This window comes from Dipodomys merriami, unplaced genomic scaffold (assembly GCF_024711535.1).
Source record: "Dipodomys merriami isolate MVZ:Mamm:240054 unplaced genomic scaffold, mDipMer1.0.p SCAF_11, whole genome shotgun sequence".
In the NCBI taxonomy this organism is placed as follows: Eukaryota; Metazoa; Chordata; class Mammalia; order Rodentia; family Heteromyidae; genus Dipodomys; species Dipodomys merriami.
Window position 1 is genome coordinate 17319481 of NW_027202382.1, and position 23822 is coordinate 17343302.

Consider the following 23822-nt stretch of genomic DNA (forward strand, 5'->3'; position numbering starts at 1 on the left):
TTAAAATGGATTATTTCTCTCAGCATGTGTTTTGCCCCGTATACCATGCAGAGAATTTCTCTCTGGCCTCAACAAGATGATGTAGCACTTAGGGACAAAGATGCAGCCTAACAGGCCAGCACTGGAAGCTAAGATGGAGAAGACCTCCACGGCCACCATGGTTTTCCCCTTGGTGCTGTGGTAGACAGGCAAGAAGGTGACCCATACACTACAGAACACCAACATACTGAAGGTCAGGAACTTGGCCTCATTGAAGGTGTCAGGCAGGTTTCTAGCCAAGAAAGCCACAGTGAAGCTTGTCAGGGCCAGGGAGCCCAGGTATCCCAGGACACAATAGAAGGCAGTGGCTGAGCCTTTGTTGCACAGGATGATGATGTGGCCATGTTCTGAGTGTGCATCGGTGTCAACAAATGGAGGAGAAGTGCCCAACCAGATTCCAGACAGAATGAGCTGGATCAGCGTGCAGATGGGAATGATGAAGTTAGGCATTCCTGACACCAGCAACCACCGCATCCTTCTCCCTGGAGAAGTGACAGAGAAGGCCAGAACCACAGTAACAGTTTTGGCCAAGACAGTGGAAACAGCCATGGTGAACACAACTCCAAATGTGGTCTGCTGGAGGACACACGTGGCTGTGTTGGGATGTCCAATGAAGAGCAAGGAGCAAAGAAAGCAGCAGTTGAGGGAGATGAGCAAGATGTAGCTGAGAGCCCTGTTGTTGGCCTTGACAATGGGAGTGTTGTTGTGCTTGGTAAAAATCCCAATAACAGCAGTGGTTAGTGCAGAGAGGCAGAGAGCTAAGCAGACTAGAGTCATCCCCAGAGGGTCCCTAGAGTCCAGGAAGCTCTCAGATTTCAGCAGGCAGAGGTTTTTCTCTGTGTTGGCATACTGATGATCTGGGCACCTCACACACTGTTCCAAATCTGGCAAGGAGTGGGAGTTACCATCAGTATGTCAGTAGTTACCTTGCTTCTCTGCCCCTGCCCCAAGAAGTTAATTTGTTGAGCTTAATCCACTGTTCTTTGTTGTTGCTCTCTAAAGTACAAATTCTAAGAAGCATGCAATTCAATGTGAGTCCTAATCATGTTTTCCTCATAAGTTTTCTTACATTTCAGCATTTTCTTGAAAGCATTTCCAATTATCCAAATATGGAACTAAAAATCTCCTCCACCTAATTAACATACCATATGTCATAATCTGTGCTATTGCTTCAGAAACCAGATAATTCATGAGAAATGTACACATTATGGTTTGGACCTGAATATGTAAATTCCAGAGAATTAGATATAATCAATAATCCTCATAATCTTCCCTAGATTTCTCTACCTCAATTACACATTGAACTTTTCAAAGCAAACATGGTGGAGTTTGATGGATATTTTCCTGACTCAGTACCCTAATTGTGAGTCTTCTCATCCAATATAGGGTTCATATTTACTCTTATTTCTGTCCTCTCCAAATTTTCTACCTTATGTTCTACTGTATCTAAAGTCTAAATCAACAATAATTTTCTCTTATTATTTTATAATTTATCAGGTACTAAATCACATTTCTAAGAAATACACTTAGGACTTATGATTTCAAAGTAGAATTAAATCATTTCTGACCCTTACACTCTTCATTCTCTAGAAACTGAAATATATATTCAAATATGTCAAGAATGTTCTAATAACAATAAAATTTATAATCATATACCTTTCTTACAAATTAATGTGTTCTTTCAGTATGCTTCACCCAAAACGCTGCATTTTTCAGGACTTTAGCATAGAGTTTATTTCAAGTGGTCTTTTTTAGTTTTATTTTTAATTTTATTTTTTTATTGTGAGAATACCAAACAGAGGAGTTACAATTACATGGGCAAGATAACAAGTCCATTTCTTATCAAGCATTGTTGCCCCCTCTTTGTTTCCCCTTCCCCCCCTCCCCCATCCAGTCCCCCCCCACACTCCAAGGACCACCGCCCCCACACCAATGTTATAAAGTTCATTTTTTGACATAACAACCTGTACATCTCATTGTTGCAGTGGGTCCACCTGTATCACTAGTTAAACAAATTGGTTTTTCCCTTCCCCTCCACAAATTATACCAACATCAAATACAGTAAAAGCATGGGTTAAAAAATATGGAACCCTTGTGCTGGGAAGGTGGCTCTGTGGTAGAGCGCTTGCCTTGCATGCATGAGGCCCTGGGTTCAATTCCTCAGCACCACATAAGCAAAAAGAAAAAAGCTGGAAGTGGCCATGTGGCTCAAGTGGTAGAGCGCTAGCCTTGAGCTGAAGAGCTGAGGGACAGCGCCCAGGCCCAGAGTTCCAGCCCCACATCAGAACCGCCCCCCCCCCTAAAAAAATATGGAACACTTTATGAGTTTGCGTGTCATCCTTGTGCAGGGGCCATACCAATCCTCTCTGTATCATTCCAATTTTAGTAAATGTGCTGCCAAAGCAAGCACTCAAATGGTCCTTTTGAATTTAAATTTTGCTACATAATAATACATTTTGCCATATTACAAATAATGATTTAACATGTTTTGTGGTGGAAAGGATATCATGTATATGGATACTGGTCCACAAAACTTATCTAAATCTTTTATCACTCTGCAGGTGTTGTGACTTTTCTGGCAGGATTTTATCTTTTATAACATGCAAATTCCTACCTAATAATAGGAAGGCTTTTGTCTCTATATACTATCTATTGTGGATTGTTCCTATTGTCTACTATTGGTTGAGAAACACTAAGGAGATATGCAGAATGTCTCCAATGCTTACACACTTACCTGTACCATTAGAAATCTCATTCACAGGGCAAGGGATACAATCAAAGCAACAGACAGACTTTCCCTCCTGATGGGATTTTCTGAATCCAGGACCACAACTTTCACTGCATACAGACTGAGGAGTCTAAAAAATGAGATTAGTGTTGATGACAAATAGGTTACTTATTCTTAATATCCTCAAATTCTAGTATGATAGATATTTGATTATTCAGAATCAAAATTTCTATAAAGATGCATGTATAAATAAACAATTGGATGATATTATTTCAGGTATTATATCATAGTCAAAGAGAAGTGATTTAACTTCTTCCTATGCCCTTCTTAATGGAAAAAGCAGGAACTTTCAAGTAGCCATTTTTCTTCTTTTTTGATTTTGTTTTTTTTGGTCAGTCAGGGGGCCTGAAAAATGGGCCTGGGCTCTGTCCCTCAGCTCTTCAGCTCAAGGCTAGCACTCTTAAGCCAAAACACCACTTCCACCTTTTTCTGCTTATGTTGTGTTGAGGAATCGAACCCAGTGCCTCATGCATGCAAGGCAAGCGCTCTACCACTGAGCCACCTTCCCAGCCCACCATTCTTTTTCAGATGGGAAATCATCTAAAATAAGAAACAACTGGTCAATTGATTGTTAATTGAAACATAAAACAATGAATAAAATTAAAATTCTACATTATACATTAACTTTCAAAGTTACTGTGTTACAGTGATATGGAACTTTGTAACATGATATTTATATTTGGAATACATAAGAGAAAAAAATCAAGAAATAACTTGGCAAATAAATATGCTGCATATCGACCCATTAATCAATTACTTCATAAAAACATTTCTATATGGGAAGTTGGTAATTTACATTCTTGCATTATTGATGAAGACGAGGAATAAATTCTAGCAAGATATTTTGTTCATTTAGTCCTACTTTAGATCATCATTGTTTGATTCAACACACCTCCGTAAATGAGGTGGGCCATTCTATGTTATCATTGGATAGAGATAATTGATGCCCATGTGGTGCATATGGAGAAAAGTTTCCCACTTTCACCACTTGCCTAAGACCTTTTGGAAAATTGCAAAGGTTCACAATGTCATACTCTGCCACAAATTTCTTTGTTTCATCCAAAATCACTTGGTCACCAGCAGGATTGTTGAAATGGATGTTCTTCAGAAAGGGGTGGAGCTAGAAGATATACATCGACCAGGGTAAAGTTAGTCAAAAGTTCACACAGAAAATGGGAAGAAAGAGTATGTATCCATTGACTTTCATTTATGTTTCAGAATCCATTTATAGGGCTGGGAAGGTGGCTCAATGGTAGAGCGCTTGCCTTGCATGCCTGAGGCCCTGGGTTCAATTCCTCAGTACCACATAAGCAAAAAAGAAAAAAGAAAAAAAAAAAAGAGTACAAACAGAATCCATTTATAACAGAGTAATGAAGCAGAACAACTGAAGGTCTATGGATGAATAATATAAAATAATGCTGATAAATCCTAAGACTCAAGTAACTGTTCAACATAACATTTCAAGATAAAAAATCTAGTACGTTCACTGAAATAATCACAAATCATACACATTCCACTGCCTGGCTACACAGGCAGAGATTTTCTAATGAGTAACTCAACTGTGTAATTCAATGAAAAAGTTATAAAACTACCTCAATTAGAAATAAAGTATTTCTTATATGAAAAATGAAAAATTGTGCACAAAATCTTTGAGGTAGACAAATTTTGAATTATTGCTTGCCAGTTACAAATTCAAATACAAAATCAATAAGTACAAAATCGAAAGTGTGAGTACTGACGTGTTACAGATAGATCGAATGAAAACAATAAGTAACGAATTCATTAAAAATTCACTCTTGCCAATGTGTTTTTTCAGGTAAAATTCTACATGTTTTAAAAACTATTTCAAAAGCAGACTGGGTGATGGTGGCTCACAACTGTGATGCAAACTACTTAGGAGGCAGAGATCTGAGGATCCCAGTTTGAAGCCAGCCTGGACATGAACAACCATGAGACACTTATCTCCAATTACCTACTGAGAAAAACAAGAAGTACAGTGTTTGCTTAAATGGTCAACTACTCACATTGAGCAAAAGAAGCCGAGGCCCTGAGTTCAAGCCTAAGGGATGGCACAAAAAAAATCAAAAACAAAAACCATCAGAGACAGCTAAGCTGAGTAAGCTTTTCACTTTCTCTCTCTCTCCTTTATTTTATTTTATTTCACTTTATTTTATTTTATTTTATTTTATTTGTTGTTGTTGTTGGTCATGGGGCTGGAAATCTGGGCCTGGGTGCTCTCCCTGAGCTTTTCATCTCAAGGCTAGAGCTTTACCACTTAAGCCACAGTTCCACTCTCAGTTTTCTGAGTGGTTTATTGGAGATAAGAGTCTTAAGGACTTTTCTGCTAGGGCTGGATTTGAATCTCCATCCTCACATCTCAGTTTCCTGAGTAGATAGGATTACCGGTGTGAGCCACTGGCACCATGCTTCACTTATTCTGTTAAAAAAAATCTGTCATGACTACCTAGTTTGGTTTGAATGAATCCCTCTTACAATGTCAGTTTGCTGATAGCATTTACTTGCCAGTGCAAATTCTTCACCTGAGAAGGGGAAAACTGAAGTTTTCTTCCATTTCCCACTGGCTGTGCTTCTGCTTGACCAATAAGCATCTCATGAAGGGCCTGAGCCACAGCATACACAGCATTATATATATAGTAACTCTCTTCCATCATGCCCATGTCAAAAAGGTACCTAGGCAACCATTCCAAGGACGCATTGGCTGGACAGTTCTTCCAAGTGACACAGCTAGACTCAGAAAATGTGCAATTAAAAGAGCGAATCCACACCAAAGCAAGGAAATAGTCTTTTGGGTATTTAGATGGGTTAGCAGTTTTGATAAAATTGGTGAAACCAGAAATCTCTTCATGGTGGTGTGAGAAAATGAGAGGTGCATGGAGTGAATATAACAAAAAATATTTCATCACAGACAGAAATGTACTAAGGGAGTTTATGACCCAGACAGTTCCTTCACTTAAAGATCTTGTGAAATAATTGAAAAAAATGAATTTATTGTCACCGTAAATGACAACCACATTTGGGAATGAATTTGTAATTTTCTGATGAAAAGATACATAATTGGGTACTTCACGAAAGAAAGAAAGTGGTAGTATGTGTTCAAAAGCTATACAGACTTTGTGCTTGCTCATCTCTTCTCTCAATTGGGGAAGCATCCACAAACCATTCTCATCTTCTGAGATCAACAGACCCACCCACTTCCAGCTGAAATGAACCATCAAGGAAACCATGGCAAAAGCTAGAGATGTGTCCTTGGGGGCTATCTGATAGACAGAAGGAAACAGGCGATGGTCACTCAGGACAGGATCAAAATGCCCAAAGTTCAGCTAGAAGGAAAAGAAAATGTGAAAGTGAGCAATTGGATTGACATAAACCTCCTCCTCAGTCCTGATGTGCATTAAGCAACACCTGAAATGATAAAAAGCCTTGTTTATCCCACATTTAGTGGCATCTTCAATTCCTTAGGCCTATGTAGAAAATGAAAGAACATGGTAAGAGATGGAGGTATTCCTGTGGTCTGCTATAGGCTGTTCTTACACTAAAGCAAGCCCATACTGACATCTTACCAAAGGTAGTTCATTTGGAGCATTTATAATTCAGCATTCTTCTTCTAAATGCATCAGAAACCTGAGAATGGCATCAACTAGTCATGCTTTCATCCCTCAGCAGCCCTCCTGTTCTCACCTGTGGAAATCTGTAGAGGTCCAACACTGTTGCATACTTGGAAGAGATTTGGCCTGCTGGTCCAGTCAGTGTTACTACAGTCTGACTTTCTCTCTTACAGTCATAATTCAGGATAAAATCTTTCCCAGAGAGGGTTAAGACAAGACTTCTATACATCACATAGTAGCTTATTCCATGTGAATGGGCAGAAAATCCCATAGTTATATTAGGCAAAAGATGAGGATTTTTGTTGATCTCTTCAACAGCAAAAGCCAAGGCTAGAATAAACTGGTAGTTGTTGAAGTAATAGCTGTAGAGAGGCACAGGAAATATCTTCAATCTTAAGCATTGACTTGAGGGAATAAATGTTTGTTTAGAAAAGAACATGCATATATTGAAAACTTACCCCTAACATGTTGAATTAGGATATGATTGTTTTGGGATATTTTTGTGAGCTTTGTGGCTTGTATTCTGGCCTGGGCACTGTCCATGAGCTCTTCAGCTCAGGGCAAGTGCTCTACCACTTGAGCCACAGAGCCACTTCTGGTTGTCTGGTGTGTATTTGGAGATAAGAGTATCATGGGCATTCCTGTCAGGGCTGGCTTTGAACAGCAATCTCTTATCTCAGCCTCCTGAGTAGCTAGGATTGCAGGTGTGAGTCACTAGCACCTGGTACAACGTGTGTTTTAAGTAGGTAATTCATTTTGAGTGGATCATGAAAGTGTTTCTCATGAATTAGATTTATACTCTCAGAAGAGAACAAAGAGAACTTGCATTTCCCCTTTGTCAAGTAACTTGTTCTTGAAACATGAGACATTTTCTCATGAATAACCAATCAGTCCATGTCTGAAGGTTGCTCTTGTAAATGCTACAATAAGCAAGGTAAATCCTATTATCACACTAAAGTTGTTATTCTTTCCTTATGTTGGAGGATAACCTTACTCAATTAATGTCTTACTTTGTGTGAGAGAGAATCATGGAAAGCAAGAGCACACATGAGAATAATCTTCTTCTCAGAAAAAGCAAATTAATGAGAAAACACCTCCCAGAACAGTAGCAAAAGTTGTAGGCAGCAGAACTAAATTCTTACTTACTGAAAGAAAGGAAAATTAGATGCATTGGCAAATAGAAAAGGAACTAATTTCCCTTTATTCTGCATCCAAATATATGTTCCCCTACTTATGGTATAGGAAGAGATTTAAATCCAGGCCTTTGAGTACAAGCCAGGATACAAGCCAAACTTGGAGCTGTCCGTATTTGGAAATGCCCCATGTTACTTCTGCCAGACAAATAACATTAGAATGAGTGCCTAAATTGCTAGTAGGCTAGGGGATTCCAAAATATCTCCTTAAACCCCTGGCAATGGTGAATACACCATGAGGATTGGCAGTCAATTTCCTGAGGAGGAAGACATGAAAATAATTCAGTGTTATTTCTCATAACCCTTTTCCAGAACCATTGACTTTAGAAAAATTAACCAAACTAAAGGTGTTTCAATCAGCAGGAAAGATTTGCATTGGAAAATATGTCTTTTCTAAATCATATTAAGGAAAATTTAAAAAATGAAAAGAGTTCTAGGAAAGAATTCAATTTTCTAATACATTATCCTACATCAGCAAGTTAATTTGATCTATGGTAATTCCTTAAAGAGAAAACATAAAAGCTCCATAAGGTGCTATTTTTTTTGGCTTCATATTTGTAAACATGTGGATTTTATGCAGTCACATCATTTTTAAATATTAATGATGAAAGACAGACCTTCAAAAACATGAAAAATTCTATTGATGATCCTTTTATTCTTCACTGCAGAAGAGGTTTTTAGGAATCCTAACCAAAGATGATGAAGAAATCACAACAAGTTGGACCCAGAAAAGATTACATCTTAGGACATGAACAGAAGAAAGAGAAGAATTAAGCTTCTTCAACTTACCAACTCAATGAGATTCTAACTTAAAAAAATGGAAATGAAAGAACAACCATTTCTTAAATCAAAGAGTAAAATCAACAGCAAAACTTAAGTCCCTGAACATATCTCTCAATAAATAGATTGGGAAAATGAATATTGTTAAAATATTCACAGTAGTGAAAATTATCTACATGTTTACAAAGACCATGCCAAAAGGCTGGGATCATTTAATAAGGGAGTAGAAAAACAATGAAAAACTTCTAACTAAAAAAACCCTTTAATGACCACAGCTATGTGGAATAAACAAGTAGTAATACAATGTTTGACAACGCCCAATCTTAACTTTACCATTGACTCCTAGTACAATTTTAAAATAGACTAGTAGAAGTCATGCACATATGCGTCTTGCTCCGGCCTAGACTCCTAACAACAGAAGACACTGAACTATGAGACGTGTCACTCAGATATATAGCCTTGGCAGAAAATAAATTCATGACTATTTCATCTAAAAACATGTCATAGGCAGAACAAACAGCAAAATACAATAAAAAGTCCAATAAAAAACCACATAGTTGCAAAAGTGAATATTGAACACAGCTTCTGTTACTGAAAAATGGCCTCGATAACATGTGGTTCCTCTGAAAATACAGACACCCACCTGCAAAACACTGAAATCTCATCGCACTCTTTCACCAAAGAAAGGATTTATTCAACATTGTTTACACATCTTAATAGGAGACTTGAAAATTTGAAAACAGTAGAGAAGCACAGACGAGAAATCTTTCAGGAAGTAGGCACAGGTAATGACTCTCTGCCTAGGATTCCATAACATGGGAACAATACATACACCTGACATTTTGGAGAGAGGGATGTGGTACGTTTGGACTTTTACCTATTCATTTTCAAAGCTGTGGATTAGCACACATAACAATAAACTTCTTTCAATAACAAAAAGTAAAACATGTATGCATTGTTATAAAATGACTGTATGCTCATTGTAAACATTTGAAAGTTTCTGGAAGCATGCCAAGAAATGTACACATTACCTCACTTAGTAGGAAATGGTAAGCCCTCTGTATATCATCTTTTCAATAGCACTTCAAAAAAAGAAATATAGAGCTATCTCTAGTTAAAAGTTGCACCGTAGCAAATGGTAGAGATTATAGAGTGCATTAATTGACTAATGGTCTGCTCAGACCGAAAATCAAATAGAGAATAAGTATAAAATTCAAAAGTCACTTACTTCACCTCAGGATACCTCTCTGCTTTGGGAGGACGACGTTGTGCTGTTATATAGGAGAGGGGGAAAAACCCAGTAATGGACACATCTCCACTCATATATGCAGTCTCCTTCTTGTTGAGTAAGCATTCCTCTTCACTGAGGGAACTGACAAGAAATGGAAGTTGTAGTACAGCTGATGTAAAAAGCAAAGGAAACATCATAGAGTGGCATGTAAGACCTATTTATGAACATATGTGGATCTTATGATAACCAGCAAATAAGTAAATATGCCATGAATATAAGAATGTATCAGAATATGTTTGAGTGTGATTTCATTGCCTAGGATTTCCACTCTGGCCCACCCCCATTTCTTTCACGATAACCTGCTCTCTTTCCCCAGACAAATGCTGTGTTCTTTCACCCCTCGGGCTCTGCATCTGAGGTCCTATCTCCAAGTCAACATGAGATGCAAAATATTTTGATGGCTCCCTTCTCCACTCCCAGGTGCTATAATTTCATCAAGACCGAAGGGTGTAAGACTCCAGAGACGGATGCAAATTAGTTGGAATTGGCCCTGAGGTAGTAGTGAGAAACTTTGCAAATAAAGCCTCATGGGATCATGTAAAAGTTCTGAATCAAAGTTGTAATGTGAGGTGCAAGAGAAAGTGGACAGAGGGGCTGGGAAGGTGGCTCAGTGGTACAGCGCTTACCTTGCATGCTTGAGACCCTGGGTTCGATTCCTCAGCATCACATAAGCAAAAAGAAAAAAGCCAGAAGTGGCGCTGTGGCTCAAGTGGTAGAGCGCTAGCCTTCAGCTGAAGAGCTAAGGAACAGCCCCTAGGTCCAGACTACAGTCCCCGCGACCGGACCAAAAAAACAAAAAAGAGAGAAAATGTACAGAAAGTGTTATTCAAATAAAGGCCCTATGCAAGTCATTGACCACAATCAAAGATGGGGAGCACCTCCCACACCCATGGCTAAAGCCAGTGAGGGAACATTGCTGGTATGAGCCATACAGGTATCCGTACCCATTTGAATATGAGTTTGTGTAATAATCCTTCTCTGTGCCCCAAACAAAGAAAATAGTACAAAAGAAACTCTACCTCCTACCACTCTAAATAGTTTGCACACACATGAGCCATCAGAAGACTCTATGCACAAAGAACATAGAGGGTTTCCAAGTACATTAGCAAGGTAATGAGTAAATTTCTTATCAAACATTGTTTCCTCCTCCTTTGTTTCCCCTTCTTATCCCTTCCCATCTGGGCCCCACCACACATGTACACCCCCTCTCCCCCCCCACCCCTCACCCCCGGCCAAATTTGAAAAGTGCTTTTTTCCACATAGCGACTTGTACATCTCATGGTTGCAATGGGTCCACCTGTATCCCTATTTAAACAATTTGTTTTTCTCCCTTCCCCTCCATTAATTATACCAACATCAAAATCCCTGGGTTATACCCTGGGAGATGGTCATACAAAGAAACAAAGAAATATCTTATAAATATGTTAGAAAAAATAGCAAGAAAGAAAAAGCATTTGAGTCCTTATCATGGGGTTCATTTTGCCTACCATCTACTTATCTGACAGTTTCTGCTTGTCTGAGACATATACTAGTTATTGCAAATAAGAGAAACCATGGGACCTATGTTTCTTTGGGCTTGGCTTACTTCACTTAATATAATTTTTCCCAAGCCTTTCCATTTCCAAACAAATGGGGCAATGTCATTCTTTCTGATGGAGGCATAGAAACTTTTCAAAACAGTAAAGCACTTTTACGTAATGCTGTTCTTTTGGCAACTTGTGTTGTATGGTTGTCCATCATTTTACCATATGCAAGTGACAATGGGAATCATGATTTAAGTAATGCCTTTCCTACATGATGAGATATTGAAACTGGCTGTTGTATTTTGCCAATACAAGATACTGATTTGGGTTTTGAGAGTGTTTCCAATTGAATTGTGCATTTTTGTCTCAAGTTTTCTCTAAACTTAACTGCAGCCTAAGAAGAGAAATTATTTGTATTGAGATAAACATTCCTTCTCTCTGGCAGCCTCTGCCCTTCCAACATTATTGAGTATTTTAAAGGTAGAGCTACAGGTAGAGGGAAGAGAAAAGAAAAGTGAGAGGTAAAGAGAAGTAAGTGAAGGAGGCAAACAGAGAAAGAGAGAGGGACTGTTTAATAGAGAGGATTTCTATATGAATTTCTTGTCACAAAGCACACTGGCTTTGAACTGTCCTCTTCTGATTGAGAAATCCAACTTTGTGCCGTTATTCACCTTGTTCAATTGGCCTGCTCTGAAACTTTTCCAAATGACATGCTGATGCACATGCCCGTGTAGTATTGCTGGAGCCTCATCCTCTGTCTGTTTAGCTTTAAGCATAGTTCAGTATTGTTTCCTGTAACATGCCTTATTTGAAGGCAAATACAAATAATATCCCTCCATTAAAGAGTGCCTCTCCATTGTCTCCCTTACTTATGGTAAACATAGATTTCAGCATTCTGAGTTCTTTGTGTATAGATATGAGACACCCACACAAGGCAAATTATGACATAAAATTTTCATCTATATAGAAATTACACTCAACCAAGAGAACTGCATACACTTAGCATATAGGCAATAGATTTATTGTAGATTCCTGCTACAATAGTTGTTTGGATCTTGCCATTTAATTAGTGTTTAAACTAACCAGAGGATCTATCATACAAATAGGTTTGCTAAACCCTTTCCATTAGTGTTCTCAATGACTACTGTAAGGTAGAGCACAGAATGCACATGAAATGCTGCCAGCATAATCAAACAAAAAACACATGACTACATCCAACAATTTGCTGTAAGTCCAGGCTGAGAGACCTATGGTCTTTTTCTGTATGTCTTAGTAAATTGTATTTGGAATGGGTATGTGTATAATAAGTACACACACTTGAACAACGTATACATGAATGTAAGGTAAACATACACATACAAAAAAAAGTATCCCAACAAATGCTGTTTGAAAAAGTAAAATCAGAGAGGAAATAAAGAAGAACATATATAGATATTTGAATTGGTTAAGAGTTCATTATATCAATGTCTGAACAGATCATAATAATACCCTTTTATAGTATGCACACACATACTAGTTCATAGTTATAATAATTATATTGTGAACAATTCACAAACCATTCTCACCTTCTGAGATCACCAGACCCACCAAGCTCCAGCTGAAGTCAACCATCAAGAAAACTGTGTGAAAGGCTAGCGATATGTCATTAGGGGCTCTTGGATAGACAGATATAAACTGGCCATGGTGACTCCAAAGGATCAATAATCCCAAAGGTGAGATAGAGAATAATTTCTCTTAACATGTATTGTAAACAATAATGTACAGCATATGAGAAGGATATTGATATAAATTTGTGTACCCGTGCTGTGTATAAATTATGACCCAATGCACCATTGATGTTAAAGAAAACAAACTATGACTCAAATATTAATGTATTATATAGAAATACATTCTGAAATCCTACTGTTACTTTCTGCACCTATGGATCTGATCATGAATCAAGACATTCCCCTGAGCAACGAACGTCTGTCTAGTGAATGAATTGGCATGGATATAAATATCTCAGGTAACAACAAGTGTATTTTTGTCAGAGGCAGGTAGGTCTGTGAGTACAAGGTTCTGTACAGGGCCACTTCCAGAGCCATCTCATGGATAATGGAGCACAAGAGCTCTCCCAGCAGCCTCAGCTTGCTTCTAGGAAGCTCTCAGAGTACAGACTCTGCTAGGATGAAGACCATGTGAGGCTAAGTTCCCATCACATCTGGCAAAGACTGCATCCTGAGCTAACCTGAGTATCCCATGAAATCCCTGTCAGTCCTATCACTCTTGTGTATTAAATACATACTTCAAACAACTGATATGTGATCATTAATCTATGATGTTAGATCACACATATACAAATTGAATATGATCATGATTAAATCAATTTAGCCAGAGTCCTTTAAGATTCACAATGTCCCCTCAGTAATTTTTTCTATTTCACAAATCCTCTCCTGAGCATTTAATACAATTTATTTAGGACATGTTCAAGGTAGAGTACAATCTTTTCATCTACTGCCAAACCTCTTCAAAAATACCTATGAGAAAGCCTTCATGGGGAAAATGGTACTGCTAAACTTCAGGACCTACCAGGGATGAATTTTACTACAGAGAATCTGAGGAGAGTTGGGTCAGATTTCCATGGCACCCACTCACAAAGCCTGCATATCTGATAATAGCTAAGAAAGAACCACCACCAGCAACCACAGACATCAAGGAGAATATATAAACACATCTACAAAATAGCCAAATACCACTTGGATTTTAATGGAAAAGGAAACATGAAAGAATTAATAAGAAGATACATGTTAATAACATAAGAAGTGTTAATAAAGTGTTAATAAAAAGGTCTACGGATGGCATGTGAAAAAGATGTAGATTATCTCCTACAGCAGGAAAACACTGTAGTTTCTAGAGCTTCAGCAGGTATTGTCAAATCTGTACAGCTGTCACAGGCAAAGTTTATCATTCAAGATTCATCCTGTGCAAGCCAGAAAAGATATTTGATCACACAACCTGCATTGAACAAGAATACTCATTGCTCAGTCTCTGTAGAATCCTCAGACAGCCACAGGTTTCTTCTGAGAAATTTTCCATCCTTGACTGTAACTTTGTTGAGGCCAGGCTATCCTCAAGGCTGAGCCCCACTTTTCTCATCATACTTGTCCAAATGTATCTGAGAGAGCCTTGATTTCTTGATTTCTAAGGAGAGTCGGACAAGATATCTCATAACCACACACAAATTTTCCACATCTGGAAGGAACAAAGAAACTGTTGCTAGCACCAACGACATTCCTCAAAGTGTCACAAAAGCATATGAACAAAAACACTCAAATACACTGTGTATAGTTATGGGAAAATAAACCTAGAAAACGTTGGTAATAAAACATACATACATACATAATTGCATAATTTTGACATGGTGAGTAGCTCAACAATGAACTATGAGAGCAGCCTTATTGGATTTGGATTTCTAATCTTTGGGAAAATTTGCAAGAGTTCTATTGCTAAATAATAGGAGAAGCCTTATTGGATTTGGATTTCTAATCTTTGGGAAAATTTGCAAGAGTTCTATTGCTAAATAATAGGAGAATTCTATGTTTAGTTTCTTGAGGAATCTCCAAGCTCCCTTCTAAAGTGGTTTCAAGACATTACATTCCCACCAATAGTGTAAAAGCATTTCTTTTCCTCACTCACCTTAATGAGTGAGATTAAACAATTGTACCTAAAAAGACAAAACTGATCATGAAGGTGAAACCTATGTCTACCTACTAACTCTCCTAAAATATTATTTTGTATATCCAAAAACTTTCCACCTAAAGTTGACCAGTTCTCATCTTGCTCTTAATGATTTCTGAGAGAGATACCTGCAAAAACAGACCAAGGAATCAAATACAGTGACAACAGGGGTTGTACCATCAGGGGAGAGCATACAAAGAAACAAAAAACAATCACATAGTACATTAAAAAGATCCTGCATCTTGTATATACATTTTTCCTAATTTGGGGAGGGGAAGGGAAATAACAAAATGCTCAAATAAGAATACAGTTGACCCATTGTAACAATGAGATGTACAAGAAATTATGTTGCAAACGAACTTTACAACTTTGTGGGGTGTGGGGAGGAGGAGAGAAGGAGGTGGAGAGGAAAGCATTGTTAGGGGAAAATTAAAGGAGGGGGTAATAATGCTAAATAGAAAATGGAGCCATTACCTTGCTCATGTAACTGTAACCACTCTGTATGGTATCTTTACAATAAAAAAGTATATTTAACATAAAAAATAAACAGGAAAGTTTGTAAGAGCTTATATAGGGATAGAAAAACAAAAAAACAAACTTCGTAAAAATGTTTATTGTAAAGGTGATGTACAGAGGGGTTACTGCTACATAAATCAGGGAATGAGTGCATTTCTTTGATCAGTGTCTTCCCATCCCCCATTACTCTCAGAATTTATGGCCCATACCTCTCCCCACAAATTGTATAGTTTATAGATACTTTAAAGAAGAAAAATTTTACACATTCCTACTAGAGGAAACAAATATATAAGGATGATGTAATTAAGTATTTACGGTATATAAAATTCTGAAAAAGGACTTATAAAATGAAGGAGAGACAAAAAAGAAAGGCTAATGATATACTCAAGAGTAGATAGGAAAAGATTGCTGTGTTGGGACATCCAATGGAGAGCAAGGAGCAAAGAAGGCAGCACTTGAGGAAGATGAGCTGAGAGCTCAGTTGTTGGCCTTGACAATGGGAGTGTTGTTGTGCTTTAAAAAAACTAAGAGCAGAGAGGTAAAGAGCTAAACAGCCTAGAATAATCCCCAAAGACCCAAAGGGTCTTTATATTCCGGAAAGCTCTCAGAGTTCAGCAGGCAGAGACTTTTCTCTGTGTTGGCATCCTGATGAGCTAGCCACCTCACACATACGCCATATCTGGCCAAGAGTAGGAATTACCATCAGTTATATAGCAATTTCATTTCTCCTCTTCTGTTCCACTAGAAGAATTCAATTGTCCAGTTTAGCCCATTATGGCATCTTGTTGTTTTATACACCAAAGAAACCAATTCTATGCAGCATACATTTTAAAGTGAATACTGTCCAAGTTTTCCTTGTCACATTGCCTCCTTGTTTTCTATCATATTCATGGCCGAATAAAACTCCATTTTGTACAAGATACGTCTGTTTCCCATACATATATAGAAGAACATCATTGCTGTTTGAAAAAGTTAGCTTATGGGAAGTACCATGATAAGCTTGGATGTAAAGGGACCCTAAAAATAAACTACCTTTGATGCTGTTGAGAAAAATTTTAACATCTGGAGTTGCTCCATTTGAGAGTTAGGACACACCTTTACTGAAGACTAACCATACATACATAAACAACATCAACTTTGAATTACGGTGAATATATATTTCATCTCATTACATAATGAAAATAAATGAGGATAATAATGCTAGCATACATGCATCAATTATGGAGAATTAAACAATTATTCCTTCAATTTAAATATCATGTAATTTGTGTAATATACATTATATTAAATCTTATTGCATCTATTCCTGTCTTATTTTTGTAAATATAAATGTAAATGTGTGACCCCAAAGAGCACATGAACCATTATGTGCCTGACAGTTTTCCTAGTACTGACATATTGCATTACTGTGCTAGAATTGTTACAATTGGTTTATTACTATTATATAAATTATGTAGATCACTGTGGGATAAGCTGAATCAAGAGCTAAAAGACCTTAAAAGGAAAACTATAAAGTCTTGAATAAAAATATAGAAGAATACATTAGAATATTGACAACTTGTGGTGTTTCTCCATGGGCAAAGGAAGGCCTTACAGGTCAACAATGAAATAATTTGAAGATTTTATGAACTCACAATTTTGACACGACTTGTTTATCACAATGGAATTTAATCTATTAATAAAGAGAGTCTCACAAAAATTTGTTTGTGAATATGCAAAGTCTAGGTCAGTGTAAATGCCATTGTGGTAAATGCAAATTAGAGTTCCCCTGTGGATCACAGCATGGGATGCTAAAAGAGCAAAAAGAAAAATTTCCTTCTATTTACATTGGCATATAACCAAAGTAAATAAAATCAGCACAATGAAAATACAATGCAACATGCTTATTGTAACACATTCACAGTACCTAAATTTGTGTATTTTTGTAAGAAATACCAAAGAAGCATGAAACAATATACATACATGCATAAATATGTATATAGTATGACTGTGTCTAAATTTCATATATCTCAAATGGGAGTTAGTGGCTTACTTTTGTAACCCTAGCTACTCAAAAGACTGAGATATGAGAACCCCAGTTCCAACACTTTAGCATTATCTTTGCTAAACTTTAAGTTAGCTTTCAAAGGAATTATGCCACTAATATTGCTCCTGTGTATACCATGCTTTCAATACGAGGTTTATAGCTATATGCAAATTAACATATGTAGATTTACATATGCATTCATAATTAGAATCTAACTTCCACATATCAGAGGAAACATGATCTTTGTCATCTCTGACCACGACTTATTCACTTCAGGACAACTTTCCAAGAGCCTTTCATTTCTCTACAAATGACATAATACCATCTTTTTGCATTGATGTGTAAAACTACTATATGTCTCTCTGGTCTGTTTCCATGACGTTTCTATGGGGAATAGTGCAGCAACCAATACTGTTGTGCCTTACCGTAAACAGATATTTACATTGTGTAACACTGCCCAAAACTTGTATTGCTAAATAATAAGGGAGTTCTGGCTTGATTTTCTTGAGTAATCTTCAAGCTGCCTTCTATAGTGGTTGCACTAGGTTATATTCTCATCAACAGTCTAAAAGAATTCTTTCTCCTCATTCATGTTAGTAAGTGGTGATTAATCAATTGTGTCTAGAAGGATGTGAAACTTATTGTCCACCAACCAACTTCCATTAAATATTATTCATGAAGTCAACAACTTCCACATGAAGTTGAGCTGTGCCTGGAGCATACCTATATCTAATTTTCAATGATTTAGGATAAAGAAATGGTGAAAAATAAATGGAGAAAGCTTGTAAGAGCTAGGGGAAAATAGAACAAACACAAGTAAATAAGATATATATAAAATCTACAAATAAGACATTTAAAGCCAACAAAATTTTCAAATAGTGAAATATATCTATTATAGGAAAACTCAAATATATAATGATTAGACTATTAAGGATTCATGATACCTAAAATTCTCAAAAATGATTTGAGACAGTGAAGGAAAAAAGAAACTGAAGTAAAAGAAGACTAAATAATACACTCAAAAGTAAATAAGAAGGGTGGAACGGGGTCACATTAATGAAAATGCATTGTATTCAGAACTGCTTTGAATCTGGCAACTCCTTTGTACAATTACTTCAAGATAATAAAACAGTTAAAATAGAGAAGATAGGGAAAAATAAGTCCAGAATCATTTGGAATACATTCAGGGTAATTGGAATAACAAGAATAATTCAATATTCATAAAAAATAGTCAACTTACAATGAACATCATGGAACTTGGAGAATGAGTAAAAAAATACTATCATTATTTAAAGTATTTCCCAAAACCTAAACTATGTTCTGAGGGATAAAATTAGTAGAGACGTGCTACAGAGGCTCTATGATTTTAGAAGGACTTATATTTAATATTAGGATGGATTTTTTTCTCCAAGAACGTGTTTTCCCCATATACCATGCAGAGAATTTCTCTCTGGCCTCAACAAGATGATGTAGCACTTAGGGACAAAGATGCAGCCTACCAGGCCAGCACTGGAAGCCAACATAGAGAAGACCTCCACAGCCACCATGGTTTTTCTCTTGGTGCTGTGGTAAACAGGCAGGAAGCTGACCCACACACTACAAACACCAACATACTGAAGGTCAGGAACTTGGCCTCATTGAAGGTGTCAGGCAGGTTCCTGGCCAAGAAAGCCACAGTGAAGCTTGCCAGGGCCAGGGAGCCCAGGTATCCCAGGACACAATAGAAGGCAGTGGCTGAGCCTTTGTTGCACAGGATGATAATGTGACCATGCTCTGAGTGTGCATCTGTGTCAACAAATGGAGGAGAAGTGCCCAACCAGATTCCAGACAGAATGAGCTGGATCAGCGTACAGATGGGAATGATGAAGTTAGGCATTAGTGACAACAGCAACCACTGCATCCTTCTCCCTGAAGAAGTGAGAGAGAAGGCCAGAACCACAGTAACGGTTTTTGCGAAGACAGTGGAAACAGCCACAGTGAACACAACTCCAAATGTGGTCTGCTGGAGGACACACGTGGCTGTTTTGGGATGTCCAATGAAGAGCAAGGAGCGATAGCCTTGAGCTGAAGAGCTGAGGGACAGCGCCCAGGCCCAGAGTTCCAACCCCACGACGGAAAAACAAATGTTCTTAATAGGAATTTGATTGCTTACTTTACTGCATTATTAATGAAGACAAGAGGAAGAAATTCTAGCAAGACACATGTTCATTTAATCTTATTTCAGATCACCATTGTTTGATTCCATGAACCTCTGTAAATGCCATGCGCCATTCTATCATATCTTTGGATAGTGATAATTGATGACCATGTGGTGCATATGGAGAAAAGTTTTCCACTTTAATCAATTGCCAAAGACCTTCTGGAAAATTTGCAAAGGTTCACAATGTCATATTCTACCACCAATTTCTTTGTCTCATCCAAAATCACTTGTTCACCAGCAGGATTGTTGTAATGGATTTCTTCACTAAGGGGTGGAGCTAAAAGATATACATCCACCAGGGTGAAATTAGTCAAAAGTTCACACAGAAAACTGGAAGAAAGAGTATGTATATCATTGTTTTTCATTTCTGTTTTAAAATCCATCTATAACAGAATAATGTAGCAGAATTGAAAGTCTATGGAGAACTAATATAAAATAATGCTCACAAGTCCTAAGATGCAAGTAATTAAGATAACCCCTCAAGATTAAAAATCTACTAGGTTCACTGAAATAATCACAAATCTTACACATTCCACTGCCTGGCTACACAGACAGAGAGAATTCTTTTATGAGTAATTTGACTCTGTAATTCAGTTGAATTCTTATAAAAAAAAAAGTACCTGATTAAATTATTTCACTTATGAAATATGAACAACTTGCACAAAATATTGAGGTGAACAAATTTTTCTTTATTGCTGGCCTGTTCAAATAGAAAACCACTAAGTGCAAAATTGAAAGCTTGAGCACTGAGGTGTTAGAGATAGCTGGAATGAAAAGAATAAATACAGAATTAATTAAAAATTTATTCTTGCCACTGCTTTTTCAAGTAAAATTCTACATGGTTTAAAAACTATTTCAAAAACAAAATGGGTGATGGTGGCTTACAACTGTAATCCAAACTACATAGGAGGCAGAGATCAGAGGATCACAGTTTGAAGCCAGCCTGGACAAGAGCAACCATGAGACATTGCCAATTACCTACTGAAAAAAAATCACTAAATAGATTTTTTTTTAAAAATGGTTTCACGTCCTGTTTTCTCTGAGTATTCGTCTTTTTGTTGTTGTCTGTCTCTTGCAGGAATTTAACAGATGGAAATTGAACTCTTTTTGTTGGCGAGAGCTGTGGTGTTTCCCTAGTGTCCCATAGCCATCTTGCTCCCCCCTCTCCTTTTGGTTTTAATATTTTGCTTTTTGTGTCACTTAATTGCTGGTCTGTTCAATCCCAGATATATACTCATCTTCAATTATTAGACCTTATCTTTCATTGTGTGCATACTTAATTCAGATATCGATTACTCATTTCAGAAATTCTCAGCCTTTGCTATGCTATGGGGCAAGTTTATAGCTCTGAGTTCCTACATCAACAAATTGGAGAGATCTGAAACCAACAATTTAATGAGACATCTGAGCTTCCTTAAAAAAGAGCAGCAAGATGAACCCTAATCCAGTAGATGGAAAGAAATAATTAAAATTAAATCAGAATTAAACAAATTACATTAAAAAAATAGAAAGAATCAACAAAACGAAGAGTTGGTTCTTCGAAAAAATTAACAAAATTGACACCTAGCAAATCTTATCAGAAAACAGGCAACACACCCAAATAAATAAACTCATAGATGAGAATGGAAACATCAACACAGAATCAACCAAGAATCAGAACATTATAAGGCAATTCTTCTCAAAATTCTATGCTAATAAGTTTGAGAACTTGGCAGAAATGGACCTCTTCCTAGCAAATATTGACATGCCGAAACTAAACCAAGATGAGTTAAACCATCATAATAGGCCCATATCAAGCACTGAAATAGAAACAGCAATAAGAGACCTCCCAACTAAGAAAAGCCCAGGACGAGATGGTTTTTCAGCGAAATTCTACAAGGCCTTCAAAGCAGAGCTCACACCAATACTCCTCCAACTCTTCAATGAAATTGAAAGAGAAAGCTCACTACCGAACACATTCTATGAAGCCATCATAACCCTCATCCCAAAACCAGGCAGGGACTCATCAAAGAAAGAGAACTAGAGACCCATTTCTTTGATGAATATTGATGCAAAACTTCTCAACAAAATTTTGGCCAATCGACTTCAACAATTCATCCAAAAAATCATACACCAGGATCAAACAGGATTCATTTCAGGGATGCAAAGCTGGTCAATATACGCAAATCAATTAATATTATTCATCACATCAACAGGAGCAAGAATAAGAACCACATGGTTATCTCAATAGATGCAGAAAAGGCATTTGACAAGATCCACCACCCCTTCATGATGAAAGTTTTGGAAAAATTAGGAATCCATGGAACATTCCTCAATACAATAAAGGCTGTATATGACAAACCTACAGCGAGCATTATACTCAATGGTGAAAAACTAAAGCCATTTCCTCTTAACTCAGGAACAAGACAAGGATGCCCACTCTCTCCACTCCTCTTCAATCTAGTATTAGAATGCCGAGCTACAGCAATAAGACAAGATGCAAACATAAAGGGGATCCAAATAAGGAAAGAAGAAATAAAACTCTCCCTTTTTTCAGATGACATGATCTTGTATTTAAAGAATCCCATAGACTCCACTCCCAAATTACTCAAGCTGATTCAAAACTTTGGCAAAGTAGCAGGTTATAAAATTAACCCCCCAAAATCAATGGCTTTTCTGTATGACAACAATGAGAAAAGTGTGGCTGAAATTAGGAAAGCAACTCCATTTGTAATAGCCCCACAAAAAATAAAATACCTAGGAATTAACTTACCTAAAGAAGTGAAGGACCTCTATGATGAAAACTTTAAAATCTTGAAAAAGGAAATCAACACAGAACTAAAAAAATGGCAAAGCCTCCCATGCTCCTGGATTGGAAAGATTAACATCATGAAAATGGCAATACTTCCCAAGGCTATCTACAAATTCAACGCGATACCTATCAAAATTCCAATCTCATTCTTCAAGGAAATAGAAGAGGCAATCCAAAAATTCATATGGAACAACAAAAGACCCCAAATAGCAAAAACGCTCCTCAACAGAAAGAACACTGCTGGAGGAATATCAATACCAAATTTCAAACTCTACTATAAAGCCATAGTAATCAAAACAGCTTGGTATTGGCATAAGAACAGACCTCAGGACCAATGGAATAGAATTGAAAACCCAGAAATGAACCTACAGACCTATAGCCATCTAATCTTCGATAAGGGAGCTAAAACAATAGAATGGAAGAAAGACAGCCTCTTCAGTAAATGGTGCTGGCAAAATTGGTTAACTACATGTAGAAAACTAAAGCTAGATCCTTATATATCACCCTGCACCAGAATCAACTCCAAATGGATCAAAGACCTTGAAGTCAAAGCAGACACTCTGAAAACATTACAGGATGGAATAGGAGAAACCCTAGGTCTCCTTGGCTCAGGCCGAAATTTTTTGAATAGAGACCCGGAAACACAACAAATCAAAGAAAGGTTGGACAAATGGGATTGCATAAAGTTGCAGAGCTTTTGCAGGGCAAATGACATAGCTAGCAAGATGAATAGAAAACCCACGGATTGGGAGAAGATCTTTACTAGCCATACAACAGACAAGGGTCTCATATCTAAAATATACTTGGAACTCAAAAACTTAAACCCCCCAACAACAAATCCTCAAAGAAACAATTGCCCAATAAATAAGTGGGCGAAAGACTTAAAGAGAAACTTCTCTGAAGAAGAAAGAACGATGGCCAATAGACACATGAAGAAATGTTCAACATCCCTAGCCATAAAAGACATGCAAATCAAAACAACATTGAGATATCACCTCACCCCAGTTAGAATGGCAAAAATCAAGAACTCTAACAACAACAGATGCTGGAGGGGATGTGGACAGAAAGGAACCTTACTTCATTGTTGGTGGGAATGTAAACTTGTTCAACCACTTTGGAAAGCAGTATGGAGGTTCCTCAAAAGACTTCACATAGATCTCCCCTATGACCCAGCAATCCCACTTTTGGGCATTTACCCAAATGTTAACAAATAAGACCACACTAAAGCTACCAGCACAACAATGTTTATTGCAGCATTATTTACCATAGCTAAGATATGGAACCAACACAGATGTCCCTCAGCAGATGAATGGATCAGGAAAATGTGGTATA

General features: G+C 37.3%; 1 protein-coding gene and 1 non-coding gene across 2 annotated transcripts; both read right to left on the reverse strand.

Annotated features, from left to right (window-relative positions):
• LOC138817142 (vomeronasal type-2 receptor 116-like) lies at positions 1 to 19399 on the reverse strand. Its single transcript, XM_070007529.1, has 7 exons — positions 19114 to 19399; positions 9655 to 9826; positions 6527 to 6815; positions 5368 to 6168; positions 3720 to 3947; positions 2774 to 2897; positions 1 to 923 (listed from the first exon to the last, which is right to left on the reverse strand). Exons 1-7 carry the CDS (start codon positions 19397 to 19399, stop codon positions 1 to 3), a joined length of 2823 nt encoding a protein of 940 aa, XP_069863630.1.
• Positions 2343 to 2449, reverse strand: LOC138822393 (U6 spliceosomal RNA). Its single transcript, XR_011370427.1, has one exon. It is a non-coding gene; the product is annotated as a U6 spliceosomal RNA (small nuclear RNA).
• Positions 19400 to 23822: the final 4423 nt, after the last annotated feature.